The sequence below is a fragment of the Mchenga conophoros genome, linkage group LG12 (assembly GCF_057382185.1).
Source record: "Mchenga conophoros isolate Kocher_MC1m ecotype Shallow Benthic linkage group LG12, M_conophoros_male_GT1.1, whole genome shotgun sequence".
Classification (NCBI taxonomy): domain Eukaryota; kingdom Metazoa; phylum Chordata; class Actinopteri; order Cichliformes; family Cichlidae; genus Mchenga; species Mchenga conophoros.
This window is the reverse complement of record NC_140537.1, coordinates 7,985,315-8,012,099: the sequence shown is the minus strand read 5'-3', so window position 1 is coordinate 8,012,099 and position 26,785 is coordinate 7,985,315. Positions and strand designations below refer to the sequence as shown.

The 26,785-nt window shown below is 39.6% G+C and overlaps 1 protein-coding gene and 1 pseudogene across 1 annotated transcript; both read right to left on the bottom strand.

Annotated features, from left to right (window-relative positions):
* Nucleotides 1–707: 707 nt before the first annotated feature.
* LOC146562093 (uncharacterized) lies at nt 708–3,129 on the bottom strand (annotated as a pseudogene).
* LOC146562092 (tetraspanin-15) lies at nt 2,104–24,160 on the bottom strand. Its single transcript, XM_085293559.1, has 8 exons — nt 23,807–24,160; nt 18,684–18,869; nt 16,453–16,527; nt 14,322–14,417; nt 11,378–11,494; nt 9,295–9,345; nt 7,955–8,071; nt 2,104–3,642 (listed from the first exon to the last, which is right to left on the bottom strand). The coding sequence occupies exons 1-8, from the start codon at nt 23,891–23,893 to the stop codon at nt 3,313–3,315; spliced, it is 1,059 nt and encodes a 352-aa protein (XP_085149685.1). The 5' UTR covers nt 23,894–24,160; the 3' UTR covers nt 2,104–3,312.
* Between the last annotated feature and the right edge of the window lie 2,625 nt (nt 24,161–26,785).

Sequence of the window (26,785 nt, the reverse complement as noted above, 5' to 3'; positions counted from 1 at the left end):
GTGCAATATGGATTAACGTTACTGCTGAAGATGTGAGGACATCTGATCTCTGAAAAAACAACTGTTAATGAAGCTGGAAAAACAAACCCACATCTTTAAAAAAGAATATTAATATATATCTTAATAACAAAAACAATCACAGCTGAAGTAAAAGGCTTCAGCCTACTAATATTTGTTCATAAAATAGATGCAGGACAGGCTGGAGAGATTATATCTCTCGGCTGGCCTGGGAACGCCTTAGTGTTCATATTCATATTAATATTCTTATTCTTCTATGACAAAAAAAAAATACAGTGTTCATTTAAGTAACTAAACAAAGCAGTAAGAGATCTTTTTCAAAAATTCTTTTCTTTATTTTTTATTTGTAATTTTTGTAGTGCTCCCTACTATGTGAACCTCTCACCTGAAGTTTTATGTTTATTGGTTTAAGCCAATTAAATTCTAAACTATCAACCCCAACAATCAAATGATCCCCTTTAATAGCGAACACTGGGCAACTGTGGAAAGGAAAACTCCCTTTTAACAGGAAGAAACATTTGACAGAACCAGGCTAAGAAAGGGGCAGCCATCTGTCATGACTGGTTGGGGGGTGAGAGGCAAAAGGAAAGAAAAATGAGAGCACACATTAGCTATATGTTGCTCACATTGCCTAAAATGAACAACATATGGTTTTTTTGGACTGTGAAAGAAATGCCTCAAGTCAGTTTTCAGTGAGTTGACTGAAGACTTTTCTGGATGGCCGAGCGGATGCTTGTCAGAAACAGTTCATTTCCTTTCTTGGTGAAATGAACTCCGTCGGGTAAAAAAATTGAGTTGTTGAAAAACCTGATGCGAGGATGCTCAATAATCACTCCATCAAAGCGGTCGACAGCCTTTCTAATGCTGGCATTCACAATCTTCCTGTCCTTATTGATTTTGCCTGGATTTCCATAACTCCACACTTGACGCTCGTTGATGGATGAATATGCAAGTGTCATTGAGGAAAACTCTGTGTACAGTTGCAGAAATTCCTTCTCAATGACAGAAGAAAGTTTATAAGCAGAAAAGAGTCCCAAATCATTGCCCCCAGCATGGATTACCAGTATGTCAGGTGGACTCTGTGTGGATAGGTCCTCATAAAAATGAGGAAGGACTCCCCACCAGCGCATTCCTCCTTTGCCAAACCACTGGACTTTGGCATTAAGTCCAAAATTTTCTCCAAAAGTCTCTTTTTCTTCACCCTCGTCTCATCTGATGTAGCTGGACCCAATGATCCACACTTTTGTTTCTCTCTGGTCTTCTGGCCTCTTGTTGTCTTTCAGTGCATTTTCAGAGGTTTTGGAATCGGGGTCGGGGGGGGCGGCAAGCCATCCAGGTCCTGAAGGCTAGGGAAGATGAAGCCACTGTCAGTGTCTGGCTCCAAAAGTAAGTCAGTCGATGATGTGGTGACCCCTGTCAAATAACTACACTGAACCGGACTTCTTGACTTTTTTTGGCGAGTCAGTGCATTTGAATGAACCACGGATGATAAATATTATGACCTCCTGTGAGGTGCAGCATGTTTAAAAAAACTCTGCTCCAACTTTGGTGCACAAAACTCTAGCATGTTATATGTCTATTAGTTAGGATACTTTATGGATACAGGTTGGCCTCCATTGGACTCCAAAGTTCTAATATGGCAGCCAAAAAGCCAGTTTTGGAGTTCAGACACCTTTAAAATACATCCTGCCCCAACAGGATCTTTGAGCTTAGGTCGATATACCTACATGCAGAGTGGTTTTTTCCCTCTGAGGTCTAATATAAGCTTGGCACTGTCCATTCAGTACCAAAACTAGAGAACAATTTTCAAGTCAAGCATTTGATATTCTGATAGCACAGAGTTAGAGTTTAGGGCTAGGATACTTTTTAAAGAAGACGCCACACATAGAAATCCAAGCACTTACTCGGATTTCTGGCAAGTCATTTATTGTTGCTTTACCCCCTCAATTTTCTGGAAAAAGTTTCAGCAATGTTTTGAGAGAAATACTGCTGTTGTCAAATAATTCCCTTTGGAGGTCATAAGAGCATTTTATTCTTTATTCTGTTCATATGCAAACAGCCCTGAGAAAAAAAGAATTAAAAAGATCAGTACATAAATTCAGCTTTATTGAAATGAACAGTAGTTTTGATACAAGCAGGAGCTGAGGGAAAGCTCAAAACAGTGCACTGCACAGATACAAAAACTGCCACTGTCAGAGTTGTTGGCCCACTGGATTAGTAGTCTGGATAATCCCTTTAAAGTTGTTCCTTTAAAAGATGGGAGGAATAAAAAGATTAGTTGAAAAACATGGAGTAGATGGACCCCCCTCCCCCTCCCACTGAGAGCCAAAAGCTTGATTAAGAATTCTGCAGGAAACTAAAGTCTTAACTTGTGTAGTAAACGGAAACTCCCTTTATACCTACACTGAAAACTTCCACGCCATTCAAGTCGTTGCGGCATGCGTCGACCTGACGTGTAGTTAGACTTCTCACGAGGTTCCCGTTGGGTTACGTAGAAAGTTACAGCGCATGGTTAAAATGGGATTCTGGTTATTGCACAAGTTATGACGTAGTTGGGATGTAGAAGTATAATTCACGTGTAACACAAACTGAGTTTTTTTGTTGTCTCCCGCGACCCCGCTTTAAACTTACTTTATATACAGTACAAAACATGCATTCCATGTTATTCCACAACTATCAGTCTTACAATGTACACCGACTTCACAAAATTAAATAGAAATCATAATAAAATCAAATAATACACAAACTCTATACATCCGTCACAGACGCTACACGCAAGACATACTTGGCTACTCCTATTTCTCCAACACTTTTAAAACAAACAAACAAAACCAAAAACAAACATTTTTTCAAGGTTTTATAATTTATACACCACACTGTGCTCTGACTACTGGGCTATTTTCAAAATAGCCTGAGGTAAGCTTTAGCACATGAAGACATCCTGTAGTTCATTTTCAAAGGCTATACAAATTAAATTAAATATGATTTAGTGCCACAAATCATTGAAGATCAACAGACACAAACAAAAGAAATGTAAAAAAGGTTCCTGTTGCATGTTGTTCTCTCACATGTTGTTGTAAACAAATTCACCCACAAAGTGTCAAAGTACATTTAGTCACTTTAACTGACCAAATTTCGTTTGATCAAGTTACAGAAAGTTTCAGTTATCAAGTAGTGCAACACAATTCCAACAAACAAAATTACTCTACAGTGACAGAAAAAAAGGCAAAAAAACCTCCCAAAAGGCATGACAGGTCAAAATAATAATGATAATTAAAAAATAAAAAAGACCATTCAGTGTTCCCTTTTATGCTTGCGGCCAACGTCTACTTCATCCAGGCCAGTGGCAGATCTGGACTGCTGCAGTTTTTGGAGCTGAGAGTGTGTACGAAGCGGCTGCTTCTTGAGCTTCTCCAGGTGAATATCAATGGGGTCACGTTCAGGCTCTACGACTGGGACGGGCAGGTAGCCACCGTCCCTGGGCAGGCACATGCACCATCCGGCACCAGCCAGGTCCAACTCGCTGTAATTAAACTTCTTCAGTTTGAAGTCCACCATGTCAGCTGACTCGCTCATCTCCACCAGAAGGTTCCAGAAGATGCAGCTCAGGACGATACCCAGCAGCTGCAGGAAGATGATCAAGACACAGTCATCTTGTCAGTACTCATCTGAGTTGCTAATCATGAAAAATTTATCAAATATTTGTTATGATAATTTTTTCAAGGGGGATCTAGTGTTTTCCCTTGTTTTCCAGAGGACAACCTGAGGGCCTAAAATAAGATCAAGATTATTTTGCACTGTGAATCATCCAAAGCTACTCTAGTGGAGTCCAAGATAAAAAACAACCCCCCCCCCCAACAACAACAACAAAAACCCCAAACTGATGTATCATCAAAAATCGATTTTCTGTGTGCAATGCATTTATCAACAAGGCTGATCAATCATGCAAAAAGCATTTGAGAACTACTAACAACTCCCATGTGCTTCTTACGCGCAGGTATCTTAAATCATGCCAAGCTAAGGTTCGATATATTGAGGATTCATGCTTCTCTGCCCAACGACTCTAATTTGCTGCATAGACCCCGACTTCAACTAAAACAAAAAACGTGTTTTGAAGACAAGTCGTTCTGTCTCACCCCATCTCATCCTCCACAATAAGCAAGATGTTAAGGCAATACTCTGCTCTAAGCATCTTTTTCATCTTTGTCATTTATTTGGCACCAAGTCAACAAACAGTGCTGTCGAATAGTATTTGCCCCTTTCCCGATTTCTTAATTTTGTCCAAAAGTCAGTTTTTAAATTACAATTTAATTTATTGAGGGTAAAACACACTTTCCAACTCTACCTGGCATAAAAGTAACACAGCATTTGATAAAAAGATAAAAAGAACATCACACTAACATTCAAACAATCATAAATTCTGGTCTCAACCAGAAAATCCTGAAAGTTCATACTCTGAAGCTCAAGGACACTCATGTTATGCAGCAGGACACTGATCCAAAATACCAACAAGTCCACCTTTGGATGTTTCACTTCCCTAATCAAAGTCCAGACTTCAATGAGAATGAGATGCTTTGGCATGACCTTAAGCAGGCTCTTCATGCTGAAAAAACCTACAATGCAGCTGAATTTTTTTTTAAAGTACAAAGACAAGTGGGGCAGAATTTCTCCTCAGTGATGTGAAATATCTGATAGCAGTTATTGGTGCTAACGGGGGCACAACCATTTATTAGGTTTAAGGCCACTTTTTTTTCACACAGGGTGTGACAAATATGCAAAAAGAAAAACCTCTAAAAAAAAATCAGGAATGGGACCTATACTTTTTCCACAGTACTCTATTATTGAAACAGATTTTCAGTTTAGGTTTGAGGTTGGATTCAGTAAGGAAGTTCAAGCATCCATTCTCTTCTGCTTTTCCTTATCAGGGTCACAGGGGGGGTGGAGCCTATCACAGCTGTCATAGGGCAGCACGGTGGTTAGCACTGTTGCTAATGTCCGACTCCACCATCAGGCCAGGGCCTTTCTGTGTGGAGTTTGCATGTTCTCTCTCCGTCTACCTGCCACAGTCCAAAGACATGCGGCTATTGGGGCTGGGTATGGAAGTTAAAAGAAGAAAATGCTACTCATCCATGCAAGTTCTTTGCTGTCACTTATTTTACCTTTTCTTTAAGAAGCTGGTGGACAGACTTGTACTATAGCGCTTTTCTATTCAGTAAAAAGCACTGAGCACATTCACCCACACTCTCCCTCGCTCTCTCTCTCTCTCACACACACAGTGCTTTTTCCTACATATTTAAATGCTCAGTAATCATTTGAAACAGATTATTTCAGTTGCCTAAGGGCAGTTGACATGCTGACTGGAGGAGGTGGATCAAAACAGCCATCTTCCAATTAGTGGATTAGTGGACATAGTTTCGTTCTATACACTGCACACAATGCCAGTGTTGGTATGTGAACTAGTCAGGGTTTTTGCTGATGGCAGTAAAGCAGCAGCAATAATGCAGAAGATTTGTTCTGCATGTTGGTGCCAGAGCTGCTCTTTCATGTGCTGAACTCACAACAGTGGACTCTGTTAATGCGAGCTGCCGGCACAGTTTGGCAGAGAAACACTCACAGTGGTAACAGAAAAATTCCATTCATAATTTCCTTTTGGAGCTTCGGCCACTACTCTGCTGTGAAGAGAGCCATGTGAATGCCGGCCCTGCAATACAATAGCAGGGCAGCAGTAGAGCGCCCTCTAAAATGGATATGTTGGAATGCATTGTATTATAAAAATTATATCCAGCTGTAACAGGATAGAAGTAGCTAATCTTTCCTAAAAATCAAGTCAGATCAGAGATAAATTTAGAATTCAGAATGAAAATCAACAAACAAAACTGGGTGCTTGCTAGATTCCCAACACTTGATCAGCTTCAGCTGCTTCCAAACAGAGAAAGTCCTCCCAGAAGGCCACCTGGCATCGCACATGCAGATTAACCATTAGAGGTTGCAGGAGACCACAAATTAAATAAATGATTCATTAGTATCAGTTTATGCAGAGTTGAATGAAACATCACTTTGAACCCACACAACAAATGAATAAATCAGGCATCAACATATAGTTAGTGTTGCTTGATGTAATGTATGAATGTGTAGGAGAATGTTCATTATAGCACCAGTGTGGGGAAGTCACCTGTGATCTTAAACCTGTGCAATTAATTTGAAAATGTGTATTTTATCCAAAAATGACAACGTTCTATTAAATAAAAATAACGACATCAGAGTGCACTGCAGTTTCAAGGAGACAGACATACAATTATCCACATTTGGCAAAAGGAGACTACTTTGTGAGGGGACACACGGAGGGTTCACCGCAAGATGCAAAAAAGCAAGAAACAGCGAAGCCAGGTTACAATTTGCAAAAAGAAATCGGAAAAGCCAGAGCAATACTGCAGCAGGATTCTTTGGACCAGGGACACTAAGATTAAGCAGTGACACAATGACACACAAAAAATGCCATAGTTTATGATCAGAACCGTGCAGCATAATTATGTCAACTTGTTCAATTATATTTTGGAAGCTGAAAGCAGGGGACTGTGTAGAAAGCAGCATCTCTATGGTTATTGTCACGGTTTGGTGAAGACCCTCAAATAAAAGCTGAAAGTCTGCGCTGTGTAAGCAAAAGGCCAAGCTATAAAACAAGTGGTCCAGAAATATTGTATTGTGACACAATGTATGATGAGTATTTTACTTTTGTCACAACAAAGAGAAGATATAAATGTGGTAACATAGCTAACAACCACCACTGCAGTGGACACATTTTATTACAATAGAGACTATGAAAACAAAAACAACAACATCCACACTCACTAAATATCCGTACGTTAATCTGTTTCCTCTAAATATTCATTTTTTCCCCAGTCATCAGTGGGAGCGGCGTCATGAGGTCTCCACAGAAGACACAGCATTAAACTCTGCTGTTAAGAATTTCCTATTATAACCTTATAATGAATCCAAAGAACTACAAATTAAAAATAGCCTGATGTACGCTCTGTGATTAACGATTTAAAACAAGAAATAAATATCCATCCATCCATTCGCTTCCGCTTATCCTTTTCAGGGTCGCGGGGGGCGCTGGAGCCTATCCCAGCTGTCATAGGGCGAAAGGCGGGGTACACCCTGGACAGGTCGCCAGTCTGTCGCAGGGCTAACACATAGGGACAGACAACCATTCACACTCACATTCACTCGCACATTCACACCTAGTGACAATTTAGATTAATCAATTAACCTATCCCCACAAGCTGCATGTCTTTGGACGGTGGGAGGAGCCGGAGTACCCGGAGAGAACCCACGGAACACGGGGAGAACATGCAAACTCCACACAGAAAGACCCTGGCCTGATGGTGGAATTGAACTTAGGACCTTCTTGCTGTGCGGCAACAGTGCTAACCACCGTGCCACCGTGCTGAAATAAATATGCATTAAAAAAAAACTACACTAATGTTTCTGTACAGAAAGTCTCAGTGTGCTGTCACATGTACACAGACTCTTATGTACAACTTCCAGAGTTACTTTCTGTTTCCATGATGCACAATATTCCTCTGTAGAGGTTGTATGAAATCTAAATTCATCCACAGGACAGTTTGTGTCCTGCCGTCTGTCCATAACCTCATATTTATTAAACATTATTAATCAGTGAGACTGTCACAATTGTGCCTACTGAAGGAAGCAGGTGAAGGTTAACTTAGGCTTTACTGAAAAAACAAATCCTATTTTTTTTTCTGGCAGGAGAAAAGGTACTCTTTCCCAGTCAGGAAAATTTAAAAGCAAATGTACCTAACCGTCAGAGTAAGTGATGGCTTACAGTTTTGATAACAGGATTCCGCGGAAGAAGTGCAAATAGTTTAAAAAAGAGTCGCGTTTCAGTGAGTCGGTGCCTCGAGTTTTTAATTACCTGTGGCAGCCCAATGGCACAGCAGAGTCCAACGGTTTTTCCAATGTTGTCACTCATCCAGAGGTTGACTGCGTGGATGCAGCCTCGCACATGGATCAGCTCATGCAGGGTTTCACGCTGATACACAGACCAGACGAAGACAACAACAAGACAGTTTCATTTTCAAAGTCAAACTGAGCTGCCGCTAAAAATAAACAGAAGTAGAGAATTTCGACAAAGTACAAAACTGTAACACTAATTAGCCGCAACATTAAAACCACAGACAGGTTAAGAGTTTAACATTGATCTCTTTACAATGCAGTGACCAGCTGGGGTCACTTGTGTGAATGTATGTTTTACATGAACACCAACAAAAACACTGGTACAAGCCAAACACACTCCATACAAACGGTGCTCCCTGATAGCAGTGGCTTGTGGAAGGAAGAGTTCAAGGAACCCAATAGAGAGTTCAAGGCATTGACCCGACCAATAGAAATCATCAGATCCTGATCTAGTCAAGCCTCCGTGGAATGTGCTGGAACAAGCCTGATGCCCCACCCTAAAACCCACAAGAATTCTGTTGCCATTGCTCCAGTGCCAAACACAACAGACAGTCAGAGGATCATTGGCAGAGGTGTTGCCCATGCAACATCATGCAGGTGGTTTTAATGCTGTGGCTGACTGGTGTGAGGTAGAAGTCACTTTCTGCAGTCACAATTAAAAAGTAGATATTATAAAAGTAGATATAAAGTAATACAAATGAAAAGTCAACTGAATACAAGATGGTTGACAGCCATTAAAATAAATGCATTCTTACAGTATTAGCATTTCCACAATACTACATCATACTAATGTCAGGTAAAGAAAAAAAAGGGGGTTACTCAAGTAATATATGAGGAACACATTAAAGTTGAATTCCTCACGTATCTTTCAGTGTGTGTGTGTGTGTGTGTGTGTGTTCAGACAGATTTGTTTGTATGTAGATCTCCACATTAAAGGAAAGACAGATTTGGACAGCGGTGTTGAGAGGAGATCAAATTACATTTAGTCACCTACAGAAGTCAAACATTGACAGGATTGGACAGAGTAAGGCTGTCAAAAAAAGCAGCTGCAGGACTGCAAGATTCACTGTAGATGTCATATTACTTGACAGAAGATCAAGATGTCGGTATTACGAAACAGCGTTTGAACAGAAAAACAACAACATCTACTTCAATATACGTTTGTGCATCAGAAGGTGAGGCTTGCCCTCAGTTACATGGTGGTTGTGTTGACCCGTATATATGAGATCTCCAAAAATGTTGATGTTATGATCCACAGATAGAAAAACCATGTGATAAAAGTTATTATGTTGTTCCTACCTGTTTATCCAGAGTCTGGTAACCACACAGGGTGTTGATGACGTCTTCCGTCTGTGCAAAGAGCAAAGATGTCTAGAGTCAGAAACAAGATTTAAGCTGAGCCACGGTGACCAGAGACACCACCATGTAGACTGAAGCTCCTCACAGGGGGGTTGCTCCTGTCCCCTGCCAACTAGAGCGTAAACTCAGGCCTTGGCAAAAAGGCTGCAGCCATGACAGATAGGAACTGATAATGGCACAAACATAGCCAACGTTCAGCCTTCATAAGCAACTCTTCTATCTCTGCTCTGTGTGTGTGTGTGTGTGTGTGTGTGTGTGTGTGTGTGTGTGTGTGTGTGTGAAGAGAGAGAGAGAGAGCTGGATAACTGTCATTAATTTCTTCAGCACACTCCGCTGCTTCCAGAGACGCTATCAGTGCTTTGAGCACAAGAGCAAGAATGATACTCGGCATATGGGAGATGGAAGGTGGCCGCAAGTGACCAACATTTCCCTTAGAGAAAGAAATCATCCAAAGGCTCATACCTTTGATTCACACCCTATTTCCTGTTAGCTGGATGATGTTTTTCTCTCACAAAATCAATTACGAATGGGTTGTGGAGATAAAATCCCCCCTTCTTTCTTTGATAAAGCACAGGCCATCGCTACCCTGATGAGAATTTGTGGACATGTATGAGCAGGACAGAGATAATCAGACAGAGCAGCAGGTCAAGGTAATATCACTGATGACATCACTCTTTCCTGGCCACAAGATATCAGTATTTGCCAATTAGAGGGCTGAAGTGGCTCTAAAATGTGTTCCCACCATAGACAGAATGTCTGCGAGGCTGGTTTAACCTCCTAGGACCTGGCGTCCACATATGTGGACATCACATTTTGGGTTATTTAGACAAAATACTCAATTTAACTCTACAAGGGCCTGATATCCACTTACGAGAACATTATACTGCTACTGTTCTATCGAAATTTTAAACGAACATCGTCATATGTGGCTCTCATTTTTCTTAGAAACAAAAATTAGGTAAAAAAAAAAAAATCTGGTAATTCTTTGTTTTTACATTCATCGGGTCCCAATCAGCCCAAATATCAAAGAGAAATTAAAAATGCATGCCGTGGAAGAGTTCGGGTCTTAGGAGGTTAAAGAGCCATTTGAGGCCTTTGAAATAACCAAACATACACAAACTTTGTGTTGTTCATATGCCCATATAGCCATACATCTGTCTGAAAAACAAGTAGTTCAAACCTAAGTTTCTGCTTTAGCTGCAAGCTAAGCTCTCTAACTTCCGGAGGACTTCAAATGCCTGTAGCTGCAAGCAAAGGAGTAAGCAGCAAATCACTTTTCACTGACGGTGAGTTAGCATCAAAAGTCATAGCCTCACACATACAATTATCTGGTAAGCATGGGAACATAAATGTACAGCATTAAAGCATTAAACTATTTCCATATCTCCAGTAAAGAGGGCAGATGTTCAATCAAACGCCGATTATTCTAACTTGGTTAGTCTCAGTGTAAAGAAAGAGTCATCTGATCATGATCCATAATTAACATCAACAGCAGCTGAAGTAAACATTTAGATATTTAAGTACAAATTTTCCTGCGTCTTCTTTCCTCTTTTATGGTGTCTGGGAACTGTAAACTCACTAACAGCAGAGGAAAACTAATAACATATGTCTGCTAATGTAATCCCGATGTCCCCGGTTATATTTTATACAGTGTCTAGCTATAGTGTTAAGCTATAAATTAGACTCTTTGATTAAAAAAAAAGAAGAAGCTTAAAGACATTTCTAAATTTGACTCCCTTACATGGGCTCATGTCGAGCTAATGGTTCAGATGTTCAAATGATTGAGTTTTCTGTGAGCTGATTTATCTTACCTGCTCTTCTTCCTTTTTAAAAAAAATTGTTTTGTTTGACCAGCATTGAAACTGAAAGGTAACAACGGATTTTGCTCTCAATTATCAGAATTACAATGGACTGGACTCTAGGTGTAAATAAATCCCTAACCAGCACCAGAAACATCATGGTTTTAATAACAGCTTCCATACCATGTTTGTATCGTCTGTGTATGTGTGTTGTTTGAACTCACCTTGTGGCGAATACAACATGTGTATGGAACCCCACATGCTAGTGGACCAGTACCATTGCAGAAATGGTACTGGTTGACTTTCCAGTCTTTATACTCATCTCCTCCACAACATGAAAACTGGGAAATAAATGAGGGTAAAGGAAAAAGGCTGTTAGGAGCCAAGCATGAAGCAATAGCAAAACAAAAGAGTGCCTAATTCAAAGCGGTGCCTGTATATCCACCTCCTACAGAAATGTCACTGTGGCAATGCAGTAGAAATGAAGTGGTCATGTAAAGACAGGAGAGTTTCTGGCAATCAGTTAAAGGCTATCATTTTAAAGCACTTCAAGGAGAAAATTCTCCCCTTGACAAAGGACATCTCCATCTCTGCAATCACCTGGGCACAGCTGCATGCTGTTACACAAGACAGCACACAGATAAGACAGGAGGACAGGCAAGCAGGAGCAGGATTTACTGTGCTCTCCACTGATGAAAAAGTCCCTTGATAGAAAGCCTTTGAAAACGCTGTGATAGTTAAGAGGCAACATATCATTCCTGAGTAGACACTAGGGCTGAACGATATATCGCATTTGCGATAATATCGCGACATGATCAAGTGCAATTTTCTAACCGCAAAGGCTGCGATTATACTGCGATTATATTATACAATTCATGGGCTGCATCCTCCTGAGGCCGCATTTGTAGACCGATTACGTCACAGCGACGCGCCGAAGGCTGTCCAAATTACTACCATATCCCAGAATTCATAGCGCGGCCCAGCCAAACTCCAGTTTCCAGCAATGGCGGCCGCTACTAAGTTTTAAAATTACTCATACTAATCTTTCTGGGTCACAAAATAAACTTTTAACATATTTTCAGGCGAGAAAGTAGTTGTGTAAACATCAAATATCTGCTCGGTTTATCAAGATATCCCATATTTGCAAAAGTGCTTCGACGTTTTCAGAGGCGTCTGCTACCCACCAGCTCGACAGCTAGCCGGGAGCTCGAGGGTTACTGATGCGGCCGAGAACGGCACAACTCCCGGCACATCATTTTCAGATCACCGCGGAGTTTCGCTGCTCGGGTTAAACGTAATATATAAGTCACTTAGACAACCTAAAAATGTTATTGTTGGGCTTTTTTCAGTGTTTTGTTTGTTCGTGAGTAAATCGGTTTGGCTGAGATTAAAGTTATTAGATTAGATAAAATAAAACTTTATTAATCCCCCGGGTGGGTTCCTCCTTGGTTTTCACACAGCTGACTAAACGTCAAACAGAAAACTTATTAAACAGAAGTATGAGACAGTCGAGAATTTACACCAGTGTCTGGTTATATTTTAGATAGCAAGAAGCAGACGGCCGAGTTTATTAAACTCCACTGAGACAGCGGTGACGCTAATCAGAACTAGCCTTCTGATTAGCTAATCAGAAGGCTAGTTCTGATTAGCCTTCTGATTAGCTAATCAGAAGGCTAGACCGTCCAATTTCACGCCTTTAAACTTTAAAGGTGTGTTTGTGTGTGTGTTTATACAATTGCTATTATGTTTGCACTTTATGTGTAATGTTACTGACTGCAGAGATCAGTAAGATGTGTGTATTTTTTATTTATTAGTTTTATTTATTTAATATTATTTTTTAATTGAATGACTGTCTAGTAGTTCACAGATGTCGAAAAACTGAGTGTGGTAAAGCCACTGATTTTTTTATGTATATTTCTGCAATCTGCACATTGTACTGACTTTCATTTTAATGTTTACACCAGGGTTCCTTGTCAGCACTTTATGCTCAGATGTTTGTAAGCTAAAAATAAACTATTGTGTATGTTCAAATATACTGTTGTGATTGAAGAAGTTAAATAAAAATGTCAGTCATCAATTCATGCATCACCTCATGTCATCATAACAGAGGTCTGTCTTCCAGGAAAGAACAGTTTAAAATTAATGTAATATAGTATTGGCCATACTATATGATGTATTGCTTGTCTTTGTTTAATAATACAGAAGACAAATACCTTAAAAAATAATCGCATATCGCATCGCAATCGCAATATTGGGGCAAAAAATCGCAATTAGATTATTTTCCATAATCGTTCAGCCCTAGTAGACACTGAAAGCTTAAATGTCCTTTTCAGCCGATCTTTAAAGTTCAATAAATAAATATCCTGTATCTGAAGAGTGTTAGGTCAGCAGAGCTGACAATAGGTGCAATCTAAGTGCAGTACCTATAAAAAGCAAACAACTGAACTCGTTTAAATTTGGCTGTCATTCCCTATGAAGCAGTCACGCTGTGCAGCAGTACACAGGCCATGATGTTTACTGTGCCACACCACACAGATTCCTAATTCTGCACAGTTATTGTCTGTGTTTGGTTCCTGCCCACAGCCGTACCATACTACATTTGTATGCAGCAGAAACAGTCTCCTAACGTTTTGATCACATCTTGTACTAATATCAGAGCTCACTCCCTGGATATCCCACTTGCACTTGGGAGCACTCAATCTCACTCTATGTGTCAAATTAAGGACTTTCTTTTTCAGAAAGTAGAATGTGGTGAGCAGGACGGGTGGTACATCTCAGCCCTGCTGAAAAAGAATAGTTCATAACCCCTAAAACCTCTAAAAATTCCTGTGAGTGTGAACTACTTCATGTACAAACTGTGTTTGAGCATGCACTTCTGAAGGGTGAACTAGCACGAGACCGTCTCCTATTAAGGTGGAGCTTAATATACTATAATAATGAGACAATTACTCTGGTTATCCACTGGCAGATCACTGAGTGAGACTTTAGACACAGTCTGCAAACACACTCAAGCACATGAAATACTTAAAAAGTTGTCTAGATAACCTCTAGATGGTATAGCCCACATCCTATTATTCCATTGGCTCATCAGTCAGCTACGGCACCTGTATAGAAAAGTATTTCACAAAAAGACGCACTGTCTGTCAACATTTTCTAATGCATCACTACCTTTTGCTGCACGTAGTCCAAGATGTTTTTGAAGTCGAGATCATCGTAGTAGTGTTTAATTCCTTCTCGTATAGTGCTCTGAAACAAGGCAGACGTCTAGATGACACAGAGGGAGAAACGCAGAGGAGAAGGGGTCATGGTTATAAATAATGGCAATCATAAAGTACACCGAAGAAATAATGGGCTGACCAGAGCTGATTATAGTTCTGACTGGGAGTAATGTTCAGTACACTCAGAAGGTTTTCTGATCCTTCAAAGTTTTCTATATTTTGTTATATTTTAGGCTCATTTTAAAATGGATTCAGTTCATTTTCACACTTGTTCTTCTTCAGAAAAACAGGCTTTACTTACTAAGTACTAAGTGAAGAGTCTGAATACTTATAAAAAATTAAAAGCACCTTATGAAAGCACCTGCAGCTGCATGATATCTACAGGTCTTTTGGGGATTGATTGTATCAGCTGACACACCTGTATTTTACCTGTCCTCCTCCTTCTTCTTTTTTAAAAAAAAAATATATATTTTTGGCCTTTTTCAGCTTAATTTGATAGACACAGTGAGGAGAGGACAGGAAAGCAGGAGCAGAGAGAGCTCTAACCCGGGCCAGCCGCTATCAGCTGTATGGCATGTGGTTGCCCGCTCCAGGCACTGAACTAAACCCGCGCCCTCAGGCATCTTTCTTCTTAAAGGTCGTCTTGTTGGCAGAATTGTTCACACTTACCCAGCTTGGTAGGGGAGTGTCAGTGTACAGCAATTTTCAGGCTTGTCCAGTGATATTCTACTAGGTTCATATCAGGACTGTGCTACTCGAGAGCATTAAACCAGCGGTCCCCAACCTTTTTGGTGCCACGGACCGGTTTATGCCCGACATTATTTTCACGGACCGGCCTTTAAGGTGTCGCGGATAAATACAACAAAATAAAACTAGTACCGGTACCAAAAAAAGAAGATTTATTCATAACACACGTGAAAAGACCCAGGAAAACAGAGTTAACGATAAAAACGATAACAAAATAACGCTGAAAACCGATAAAAACCCTGAAAACCATACATTTCACACCTGAGCCTCAACTCTCGCGGCCCGGTACCAAACGACTCACGGACCGGTACCGGTCCGAGGCCCGGGGGTTGGGGACCGCTGCATTAAACCATTGTTAACATGGAGACCGTTTCCCCTCAGAAGAACAAGAACACTGGAAAACACTTTCCTTTAGGATTGCACCGTCTCGGCAGGGCTAGCATAGTATAGAGTGATCGAAAGGTCGGGGGGTTTGAATCCACTGAATGGCTACCCTGAGTACTCCTGAGCAAGGTACCATCCTCACATACTGCTCCCCGGGCGCTGGACTGGTGGCTGGTGGCTGCCCACTGCTTCACTGAGTGAATGAGTTAAATGCAGAGGAGTAATTTCCTATGGGGATTGTTAAATATCAACAAAATCCCAACAGGATTAACAAAGTATATATTATTTATTTAATTAAATTTTATTATTATCTCTTCCTGCATTCATCTTTTACTTTATTCTGACAATTTTGAACCTGTTGCAGAAGAATATGGCCAGAGCATGATGCTGCCACCGCCATGTAGTGCCTGTGGTTCCAGGCACTATGAACCGAAACACTTCAAATCACTGTATTTTACAACTTGCAATGGCCCAGAAACCTTCATGCATCCTTTCCCAGATCTGTGGATTGTAGGAGATTCATCAACTAGGTCAACAGACAGTTCTCTCAACTTCGTAATTTGGTTTTCCATCTGAAATTCCATCAACTGTCTGACCATCTGTAGGCAGGAGTGTGCTTCTGGTAATCACGTCCAGTGAATTCAATTAGGCATATTGCTTTGAGCTTTAGCATCTTAAGGACCTTTACCAGAAGCAGGATGCAGTATAGCATGCACAACCATGAGTATCATAACAAAGGGCCTGAATACAAATATAAATGAGGTAATTCCAGCCTTCCATTTCTAAGAAATAAGCAATTCCAAACTCTCCATTTTGGCTCATCAGTTTTGAGTTTTGTATTCAGACTGATGAGGAAACAAAATATTGAAGGGACTGAAAACCATGCAAAAAACACTGCACCGTGGACTGAGTAGACTGCAATAGATGCACAGAGGACATGAGATGTTTACCTTTTTTTCAAAGATCAGAGCTGTGGCGAGAGCAATTGCCTGGAGAAGCAGCAAGACACAGAGAACACAAAGGAACTGTGGAAGAAGAAGAAAAAAAGAGTTACACAGCATAAAAGTATATAATGGGTAATGGTGTGCTGACAAACTAAGAAAACAAACTAGATCTATTATTTTTTAAAACCAAGAATAAATTTAATTCTGTAATCGAGCAAAATGTGCTCAGTTCAGTTGCTCAACACAAAGATGCACAGCATAATGGACCCGTTTCAGATTTCAGGCTAAAAACCCACCAACACTGAACAGCCAAGACCTGCTGTCATACAGAAACTGAAAAAAGTTCAAAGCTAATTGGAATTATTTGTTAATTTAATTTTGTTATAAGTATATAACAAGTATAAGTATATACACCCCCGGCTTTTCCGTGGCATGCTTCCAGAACTGTCTCGTCACAAACAGGGCCAGCTAACTCATTTTACTTCTTTAACTTGATGATTGACAAAAATGAACTGGGCTGTTGAGTTGTTTGTGCATTATCTGAAAGCTGTGATAAACACTTGTTCAAAGATCATTTATAAGTGAGGAATGGCCTCTCTGTAATTCTGTTGTAAATTATTAATAGATTGTAAGAGTTCAGACTTTCAGTTTATTAGGTCACTGACATTATTACTATTAAGCTTAATGATATTGTTGATTTGAACCCGGTCCTCCAGTATTTAAAGTATTTTTGGTTATTTATTTGAACAATACACAAATCTGCAGATGTTCTGCTACTATACAATTTGGCTTAAGCATGTACTGATTGGCTCAAATGTAAGCTTTAGATTAGTGTCTGTTTTAACAGAAAACACTTAAGAACAGGCACACTGCTTTAGTAAAACTGTCATTAAATCTTCAATTAATTCTTCAGTTTTTTGGAAACAGAGTTAAACAAAAAACAAAAAACAAAAGAACTTGGTAAAATTGGGTTGCTATAAAGAGAAGCAAATACCAGTTGAGGGGAACATAATTTATATTTCCCCATTAACTTCATGTCTTTCACGATATAAAATTAGTTCTTTTCATCACAGTATAAACAGAGGCATTACATTTTTTTTATTGCCAACTTTTAATCCCCCTTTTAATTTAAGTTATTTAGCTATAGCTAATTAGATTGTTACACAGCAAACACAAAAAACATTTCCCTGCTCCCTTTGAGTTTTTTTCTTCCTACTACTGTCAAACCACGAGCTGTGCTGAATTTAAGGAGTAAAGAGTGATCAGTGGTTTAAATGGCTGTGAACTCATTTTTATGCGGTTTGATGAATGTGGCACTTTGTGCATGAATATATCCAGAAACATGTTTAAATAAATGTTTTACTTTGCATTACCCGTTTCATTCTGAAACCAAATGTCAAGTTTACAAAATTATCAACACAAACATAAACATGAATACATTATTCTGTATCAAAAAGAATAGCATCAACACAGATATGGTAAATATAAAATACAGTCATGGTCAGATGTTTGTATACACTCATCACGGTCATGATCGTCTGAATTTTTAATGAATTCTTTGAACTGTTCTTTTTCCAGGGTGGAATGATTGTACAGCATACATTTTTTCTGGCTTTGAAAAACAAGAAGTGTGTGCACACATTTGAATTTGTTTTTGATTTCCACTCAAGGCTCAAATATATACACGCTCACTAATATTTTTAGTGAAATGTCCATTAGCAAGTTGCACCTTGACCAGATGCTTTTACATCAACAAGCTTCTGGCATAATTCTGACTGGATATTTGACCATTCTTCTTGGTAGAATTCATTCAAACTGGCTGGTTTCCTGATAAGGAGCTGGCTTAGTCCACAAACTGTCGATATGGTTTGTCATTTCTCAAAAAGAACAGTTAAAAAAATAATAATTAAAAACCATAAATTACCATGACATTCATGCCCATGATGAGTGCATATAAACTTCTGACAACAACTGTTTATCATTACAATTAACCTCATCCATTCATGCTTCTTCTTATTTTCTGTCATATACAGGATGGTAGGCGCTCATATTAAACACCTCCAAATCTGAGAATGAATGGATGCAGAGCACCAAGGCCCAGTATAAGATAAACCAGGATTATTTTGAACTGGGAGCCCGCAAAGTGAAACTTTATTAGATTCCAGGAAATATGAAGCAAGAAAATGAGCAGTACCTGCAAGACACATCCCCCACCTGTCCGCCTCCATCTCCCTTACCATGTGTAGCAGGGTCTTATTGTCCCGGAGGGATCCAACCATGCCCACCACTGACACAGTGAACATGACCAAGCCCAGCAGGATGAGCACCACGGCAGGAGCCAGGAAAAGACCCTCCAGGGTTCGATTCTTCTGCCTTTCCACTTCAGCATACACTCCCACGCACAGTACACAAAGACCCATCAGCTGGACAGACAGAGAAACAGAATCGGAGGGAGGTCATGCGATGAATACGTCAGAAAATCTTACATCTTACATCAAAAAACTTTATATTTACCTGTATATTTACTGTGATACTGCTTGGTGAGTAGTACAGACTGACAACTTTAAAGGACTTAAAAGTCTAAATTTCCTGCTTCAACACTTGCTTTAATATTTTTCAGAATTAAGATGCCCTTTTAGTCAAAACTGTCTAAGAAGAAATGCCAAAGCCAATAGACAAGGCTGAGCTACTAAATGGAAACTAAAAGCAGTTTGTTGAAAATGAAAAGGAACAAACAAAAACTTGATATGAATTTGACTGGTATGCTTCTCTTATGTGGGTAAAAAAGCTTTAGCATGCAAACAATTTACCCTGCCTGCTTAAAGGCTGACTCAGACATTTAATTGAGAGGTGATACAAATCCCTCTTTAAAAAAGTATCTTTAATAGTTCAGCAAAGGTCACTTCCACATAATTTCTACTGTCACAGTTTACTTGAGGCCAGACTAACAAATTATTGTTAGGTGAATGTGTTACTTCTCAGCCAGGATGAGGCTCCAGACCACTCAAAATTCATATATCTGTCCATCCAACTTAGGTCATAGTGGGGGCTCGAGCCTGTCACAGCTGTCATTGGGCGAGCAGCTGGGTACACTCTGGACAGGCCGCCAGACCACGACAGTGTTAACACAGAGGACACACAATCGTACACTATCAGCCCACGCCTCCTTCTGTGGGAGGAAGCTGGAGAGAACCCATACAGGCACAGAGAGAACATGCAACATGCAAGGCCACAGCCAGCCAACTACTGCACCACTATGTCAACTGCAATATACCCACTCACTGACGTTACACAGAAAATGAAAGAAAGTGAAGTCACAATTGGCAATTTATAAGCCCAAACCATTTTACACTTAAAAGGAGGAAGCAGCGCAATAGCTCAAATTTTAAGTTGCAATCGGAAGCGAGAGGTTTCAGGCTTCACACAGCTGAGCACCGTGCATGTACAAGATTGCACTGGTCTTTAATGAGTTTAATCAAGATCACACAAAGAAACTTTGAGTTATGAGTAATGACCTGCTGAACCTCAATCTATGCTAGGTTTCTTGCCAGTCTTTATCACTTAGAGCAAAGTTGTATCACTCAGTCGGACAATGCTGTATACCTAATATGGTGCTGACGCAGTCAAAATCAAAGAAGTGACTGCAATACATACATAATTAATGTTAATTAATTATTTAATTACATGATTAATGTTATGTGTCTGGTGTTTAAGAGGCGGATGTCCACAATAAGGACAATGCTGGACAATACTTCCCACCCACTCCATGACGTGCTGGCTGGTCACTGGAGCACATTCAGTGAGAGACTGAGATGCACCACTGAACTACACAGGAAATCATTCCTGCCTGTGGCTCCCTGCACAACTCCTCCATCTAATGCACAGTACACAGTGCAACAGTTAAACCCTTCTGAACATGCTCTACAGTAAAATAACAAAGTTTTACAGGTAGAGTAAAATGTCAGTCTGTATATTTCACCTCTGCAATATTATGGATATTTGTAATTGAGCTTTTTGAAAATATTAGAGCTATTTCTTATATTTTGTAAACTTTGTAATATATTATATTATTTAATTTAGTTCAGTTTGTTACTGTTATTGTCTTGGAGCAACTGTAACCAAACAATTTCCTTAGGGATTAATAAAGTATTCTAATTCTAATTAAAACCAAGAAAGAGTGCAAGAGAGAGTTTTGGGGTTTTTTGTCAAGCATGTTGAATAAAACTTCTGGGTGAAATTTTAAGGTAATTTAAAATGTCCTTTGCATTACTTTTGATTGTTGAATTTTTAGGCCTCAATTACAGCACCGTGTGCCTATTTAGGCTCGCTTTTCATCAATTCATCCATCCATTCTCTTCTGCTTATCCTTAACAGGGGGCTGGAGCCTATCTCAGCTATCATAGGGTGAAAAGCTTCATAGATCTTGCTATTCTGTCACAGGACAAACACAGAAAGACAGAGAACCGTTCACATTTAAGCGGGATTTACAGTCCCGCAAATGTGTCCGTCTGCATACGGACAAAGAGGGGGGGACGCATGGGGAGATCCGAGATGTGCTCCTGTGCAGTCCTCCAAGATCCTGAGTGTGGGTTGCTGAAGTAGATGACGTAATTGATTGCTAAATGTTGAGTGGCTGACAAGTGGGCCGAAACAGAGAAGGTAGCTATAGCGGGGTTCACTGGGAAAAGTTGACCTGGTCGACGATCTTACTGTGAGGTAACAGTTCTAACCCACCGTGCCATCGTGTTTCATTTCTTCTATACCATCCCAGCTCACAGCAAATACTAACAAATACCAGCCCTTCAGACTTCGAACCCTAATTAAAAGCAGAGATTAGCCAGTGTATTTTAAGTTTGGATAAACAACACCACCAATCCTACAGGGACACCAAAAACACTGGAGCATCTTTTAGCCTGCGTTCAGTTTGTTTTGTCCCTCTGTGCAATCAAATCAAATCAAATGAGAGCAGAATTACATTGTTGCTGCAGTAACACAAAGCTGGAAATGCTCCCTTCAGACATTTTCAATCTGCATTACGCAATATCAGTGATGATGGCCTCATTTTACTGCTTAAATTCTCTTGTATGGCTGATTTAGGAATCGTTCCTAAGAGATATGACCTTTATAGATAAAATCTAAAGTAAATAATCTCCCAAGTTTATTAAATGTACAGATTCAGAAGCTTTGGTTTCTTGTAAACAAACCCCTAAATGGGCTGGAGCTGCCCTCGTTGCTCACATAATGTTGGATAAAAGCAAGAAAATGTGAAAGGATTGTAAGGGGCACAGAAAAAGGGGCAAAAATGTATGCTGGTGAAACATAATGATCATCATTACATAATAACAAACAACCCCAGGTCCATAGTCACACCCTTGCTTTACACTTTGGTGTCCAGACAGTTTCATTAGTTACTTGTTACTTTCTGCTGACATATGAGAAAAATAGAGGGTTGCTTAACTAATGGAAGTGGTAGAAAAAGGGAAGGACCAACCCGTAGTTGCTTCCCTGTTATTGATTTTCATTTGGAAACAGAGGCAATCTGCTTTAAGAGTAGGGTCCATCTACTTCAGCTCCAATTACAATTCACAACCATCTATAAAGCACTGGCAGATCCTGTACATCTGGCTTATTTCCAATATCAGTGCTAACCTTTCTCACAGAAGTAAAGAAGATAAGAGAGTTAACACAAATGGGTCACAAACCCCCAAAACCACATTGGGTTGTGAGGGGGCCAAAAACAGTGACACATTCACACAATTCTGTGCGTGTTTGACTGTAATAATTAATAATTAAGCATTAAGAGAGAGACATAGGTGAAGGCTGACTAGATGAACGTCAGTTTGCAGTGCTAATGGAAACAAGTTAAGCTTATAGCTTATATATAGCTGGCTGTGGTGCAAACTGAACATTACTCTAACATTCGTTCTGGAATTCAAAATGATATTGAGGAGGGGTTATGGATGCCGGGAGGCAGGGGAAAAAAAACACATGCTAAGAATGACTCATCTTTACTTCTTAATGCCCTTGCAAGACATTCATGGACTCTTCCAGCATTTTAAGTGGTTGCCAGATCCTTAATTATCACCAGCCACTTTATGAAGGAATAACACGAGAAAATTCAAGCAGATTGTTCATTAAGCTGCCAAAATTCCTGCAGGGATAGAGAACTTCTGCAGCTAAAACTAAAGTTAAATGGTTAAGTGCAACTTACTAAAACAGAGCTGGACATGCAATAATGAAATGTCAGATTTTGATGTCACCTTTGCATAAGTGTGACCATCCTAATGAAACTTTATGTCAGTGTTTACATTGATAAAATTTAAATTAGTCAATTTATCTACTGGGCTAGTTAGGAGTCAAAGAAATCTGTTTCTGTTTGCTCACCTTCCTTCACCTTAAAGTAATAAACTGAATAATCTGTGTGTAATAATGTTATTATGTACATTAAACTATTTGTACAACCGCGATGATTAAATAAAGATAATCGAATGAACATGAATAAAACACAATTTCTGGATTTAACCTGCATTACAAAAATGATACGATGTATTATTAGGAATTATAATAAGTAAAAGAATTAGCATCTATCAGCGGCGCCGGATTTTCTGTCGGCGTATTATTTACTCACGTCATCGTACCTTTAACTGGATCCAACGCCCTGCACCACGATGCTGTTTGTTAGTCCGAGCCCCCGGTGTATTGTTTTAATGCCAAATTGAGGAATGAATGTCTTATTTAAAAGGCAGGTGTTATAACAGGTTATGCTTTGGGACGATACATGGGGCCTTATGGGAAAATGTCTTTCCGCAGACGTAACCAGCTAGCTAGTATCCAGACAATTCCAAACCGAAAGCCATTGGAAAAACACACCCAATTTAATTCTACATTTCCCAACACAAAGTAGTGATTAGAAACTCTTAAATTCCTAATAATTATAATATTTTAGTAAATGTGGAAAGTGTGCTATCGAACTCAATACGGTTTCTTTCAGTTTGATCACACACATATATCCAATCTGAAGCTGTGCCCCATATGTAGGTGGAATTTAGCTAGTGTACAAGGAAAATCAGTGATTTCCATTCAAATTACAGTTCAAAGACCATTTATCTTTGTTCAGTGATATATGCCGAATTCCATAGTAGATTGTGTATTTTTGCAATATGGCTTAAGTTATATGCTACAAAATACACATGACCCTACAGCAGGTGGTATATATTGAAACACCAGTGTTTTCAATGATCTTTGGAATGATGTCTTGGCGATGATACTGGATGCTTAGGGTCTTGAGTTAGCAGACACTGTTGCAGCGCAAATGAACTTACTACCAAGGCTGACATTAATTTTTGGACCAGAAACTTACCGAGAAGAGCATTGAGTAGATATTTAAGGTAAATTTGATGAAGTAGTAGAAGTAGTTGGTTTTCCTTAGTTCATTGTAGGAAGGCATGGTTGCTTGCGATAATAAAGCTAGCTTAAAAAAAAAGCTAACTAGCTATCTCTCGTTTAGTTCGAGCGATATAAAAAAAATAATGAAAAATAAAATATTCTTGAAGAAATACAAAACAAAAACTTTTAGGAGACCTAGTTGTGTTTTAATAACGTAGCACCTCTCATTTCTCATATATTATTGTGGCTCACCACCGAAACAAAACCACTTCCGTGCGGCCGGCCAGTCCACGCTTTGTTTTGACTACATTCTTAAAGGGGCAGTGCACACAACCTCATTTACTTCAACTCAGCAGCCAGCTACTGTACACCTGTAACAGCATTTGTTGCTTAGTTCAAGTTTTTGCACTTATTTATAGATATGTATTTTTGTAGCGTTTATGGGAAAAACATAGCAATGCAAAGCAAGACAGTCTGTATTTTAATTTAAAGGTGCTCATGGCTCCCTGAGGTAGCATAATGCCCTCAAAATGCTGACAAAAGTCTGTCTTTGAAAGAGTAGGATTCTAAAAAATAAGAATAAAATAAAATAACCACCCTCAAAAAACAACTAAATAAATAAATGCGTGAAAAATGTTTGTAAATGAATTGGTTTTGGATTAAAAAATTAATAAATAAAATTAGAATATAGGCAGTAGGGACTGTTACAAGCAGTGCGCAATCAATGTGCAGTTTATTAGTTACACCATTTCAGCTGGCAGTTAACACAAATATCTAATCAGCCAGTCATGTGGCAGCAACTCAGGACATTTAGACATGTAGTCATAGTCATGACGACTTGTTGAAGTTGTGGAATGCAGATAAAAGGTGGTTTATGGGCCTTTTTGCTGCTAATAATGTCCATTGAGTGGACTTTTAACATCCAAAGAGGGTGGCAAATGGGTTGATATGAGTATTTCAGAGACTTGATCTGCTGGGATTTTCCCACACAACCATCTCTGGGGTTTACAGTGAACGGTTAAAAAAGCCAAAGTATTCAACCCGTTCTCACTCCCAAAGCATAACATAGATGCGCAGCAGTTTTAAGGGCAAAAATGCCTTGTTGATTTCAGAGGTCAGAGAAGAATGGGAAGACTGTTTCAAGCTGATAGAACCACTTATTATTTGATCCAAATTTGTTGTTGCTCTATAAGAGCATCTCTGACAGCACGTCAAACTTTGAAGCAGGTGGGTCTCAGCCGCAGAAGACCACACTGGCTAAACTCCTTTCAGCTAAAAACAGGAAACTCAGGCTACAGTTCTCACCAGAACTGGAAATAGAACATTGGAAAAAAAATTCCTCATCTGCTAAGTCTCATTTTCTGGTGTAACATTTGGATGGTAGAGTCAGAAATTGGTAAATTGGGGTAAACAACATGAGAGCTGCTTCTAATGATGGTGGTACAGTGATGTGAGGTATTTTTCTTGTCACACTCAGGGCCTCTTAGTACTAAAAGAGCATTATTTAAACACCAAAGCCTGTCTGAGTATTGTTTCTTAACCATGTCCATCCCTTTATGGCTACAGTGTAATTATCTTCTGATGGTGCTTCTAGCAAGATAATGCACCAGGTCACACATTATCAAACCCTCTCAAACTGGCTTCTTGAACATGACAATGAGTTAATTGTTCTCAAATGGTCTCCACAGTGATCAGATCCCAAACTAATTGAGCATCTTTGCGATATGATAAAATGGGAGACCTGCATCATGGATATTTAACAACCAATAGCAGCAGCTGCTTAATGCTATTGTGGCAATATTGATCAAAATCTAGACAGAATCTTCCCACATAGATTTCCACTTTTTATGCATCAATGCCAAGCAGAATTACATGCTTCTGTTCTGAAGGCAAACAGGGAGCTAAACCCAGTATTAGCAAGAAGTAACTGATAAAGTGGCCATGAGTGTATGTTGCATTTCTTTTAAATGATAAAAAAATTATATAATAAATGAAAGATATTGAAATGAACGTGTGTCTATGTATGTAAAAGAAATTGGAACGTGTGTGCAAACAGTTCAGGGAAGAAACAAGCTGCTATGAGTATTTGTAATGCCTTGAAATGACTTGCAGCTAATCCCAGCTCTTGCTTTACATTGCGTCATTTGTTGCCTCCACTTGTTACTTGTTGGTCATGCTGTGTTTGGCTTGCTTTTATGAAATTGCTTACGCATTCACAAATAGATTAAAGGTATATTATCACAGCCATTTCTTTTTCTGAGATTATCACCTTTAATAGATGTTTTATCTCTGTCTTTTATTTTTTCAGTTCTTTATTAGCGGGACAATCATATAGCTGTGTTGGATTTTTAGATGATGTGCAGCCTCACCTGCTGTGTATGCACCGCTTTGTATGTTCCACAGTAAGGCCTCAGCTTGCATGAGTCATACTAATTTTAAATGTAATCAATTATTGCAATCCTTGTGCCATAATGGCACCGGTTCTGACATAAACGGTAGTAACCAGACCGAAAAGCAGCGCACATTTCGGTGTTTTATTTCGGTGCTTTTATTTCCTGAGATGTCATACACTTTGGATTCTAGCCAATCATTTTACCTTTGCAAGCGTAGTAGGCGGGCCCAGGTACGTATGTTCTTTTAGAGCAGAGCTACAGATTAAAAATGCCCAAGGCGAAGCGGTCAAAAGTCTGGCTGTACTTCACAGCAAAAGATGCAAACTCAGCAGCCTGCAACAAGTGCTTTAAGGTGATACTGTGATACTGTGCAAAGGAGGTAACACCTCAAATCTGATGAAACACCTGGCGACGCATAGCGTTTTGTTAAAAGCCGAGAAATGCGCCGTATTTGATAGCTTGCTGCGAGACCTCACACCGTGCACATCTACTGCGGGTGGGTTGCCTGTTATCGGACCCGGAGTTAGCAACAACCCCCAGAAACCCGAAGAGTAGAGTCC

What these genes read in the sequence shown, in the direction of transcription:
- LOC146562092 (XM_085293559.1), bottom strand. Translation starts at nt 23,893, where the DNA reads ATGCCTTCCTACAATGAACTAAGGAAAACCAACTACTTCTACTACTTC. An exon ending in ATAAGACCCTGCTACACATG is followed by an intron (nt 16,528 to 18,683) that starts GTAAGGGAGATG and finishes CTTCTTCCACAG; the next exon opens with TTCCTTTGTGTTCTCTGTGT. An exon ending in CATGTTGTATTCGCCACAAG is followed by an intron (nt 9,346 to 11,377) that starts GTGAGTTCAAAC and finishes CTCTTTGCACAG; the next exon opens with ACGGAAGACGTCATCAACAC.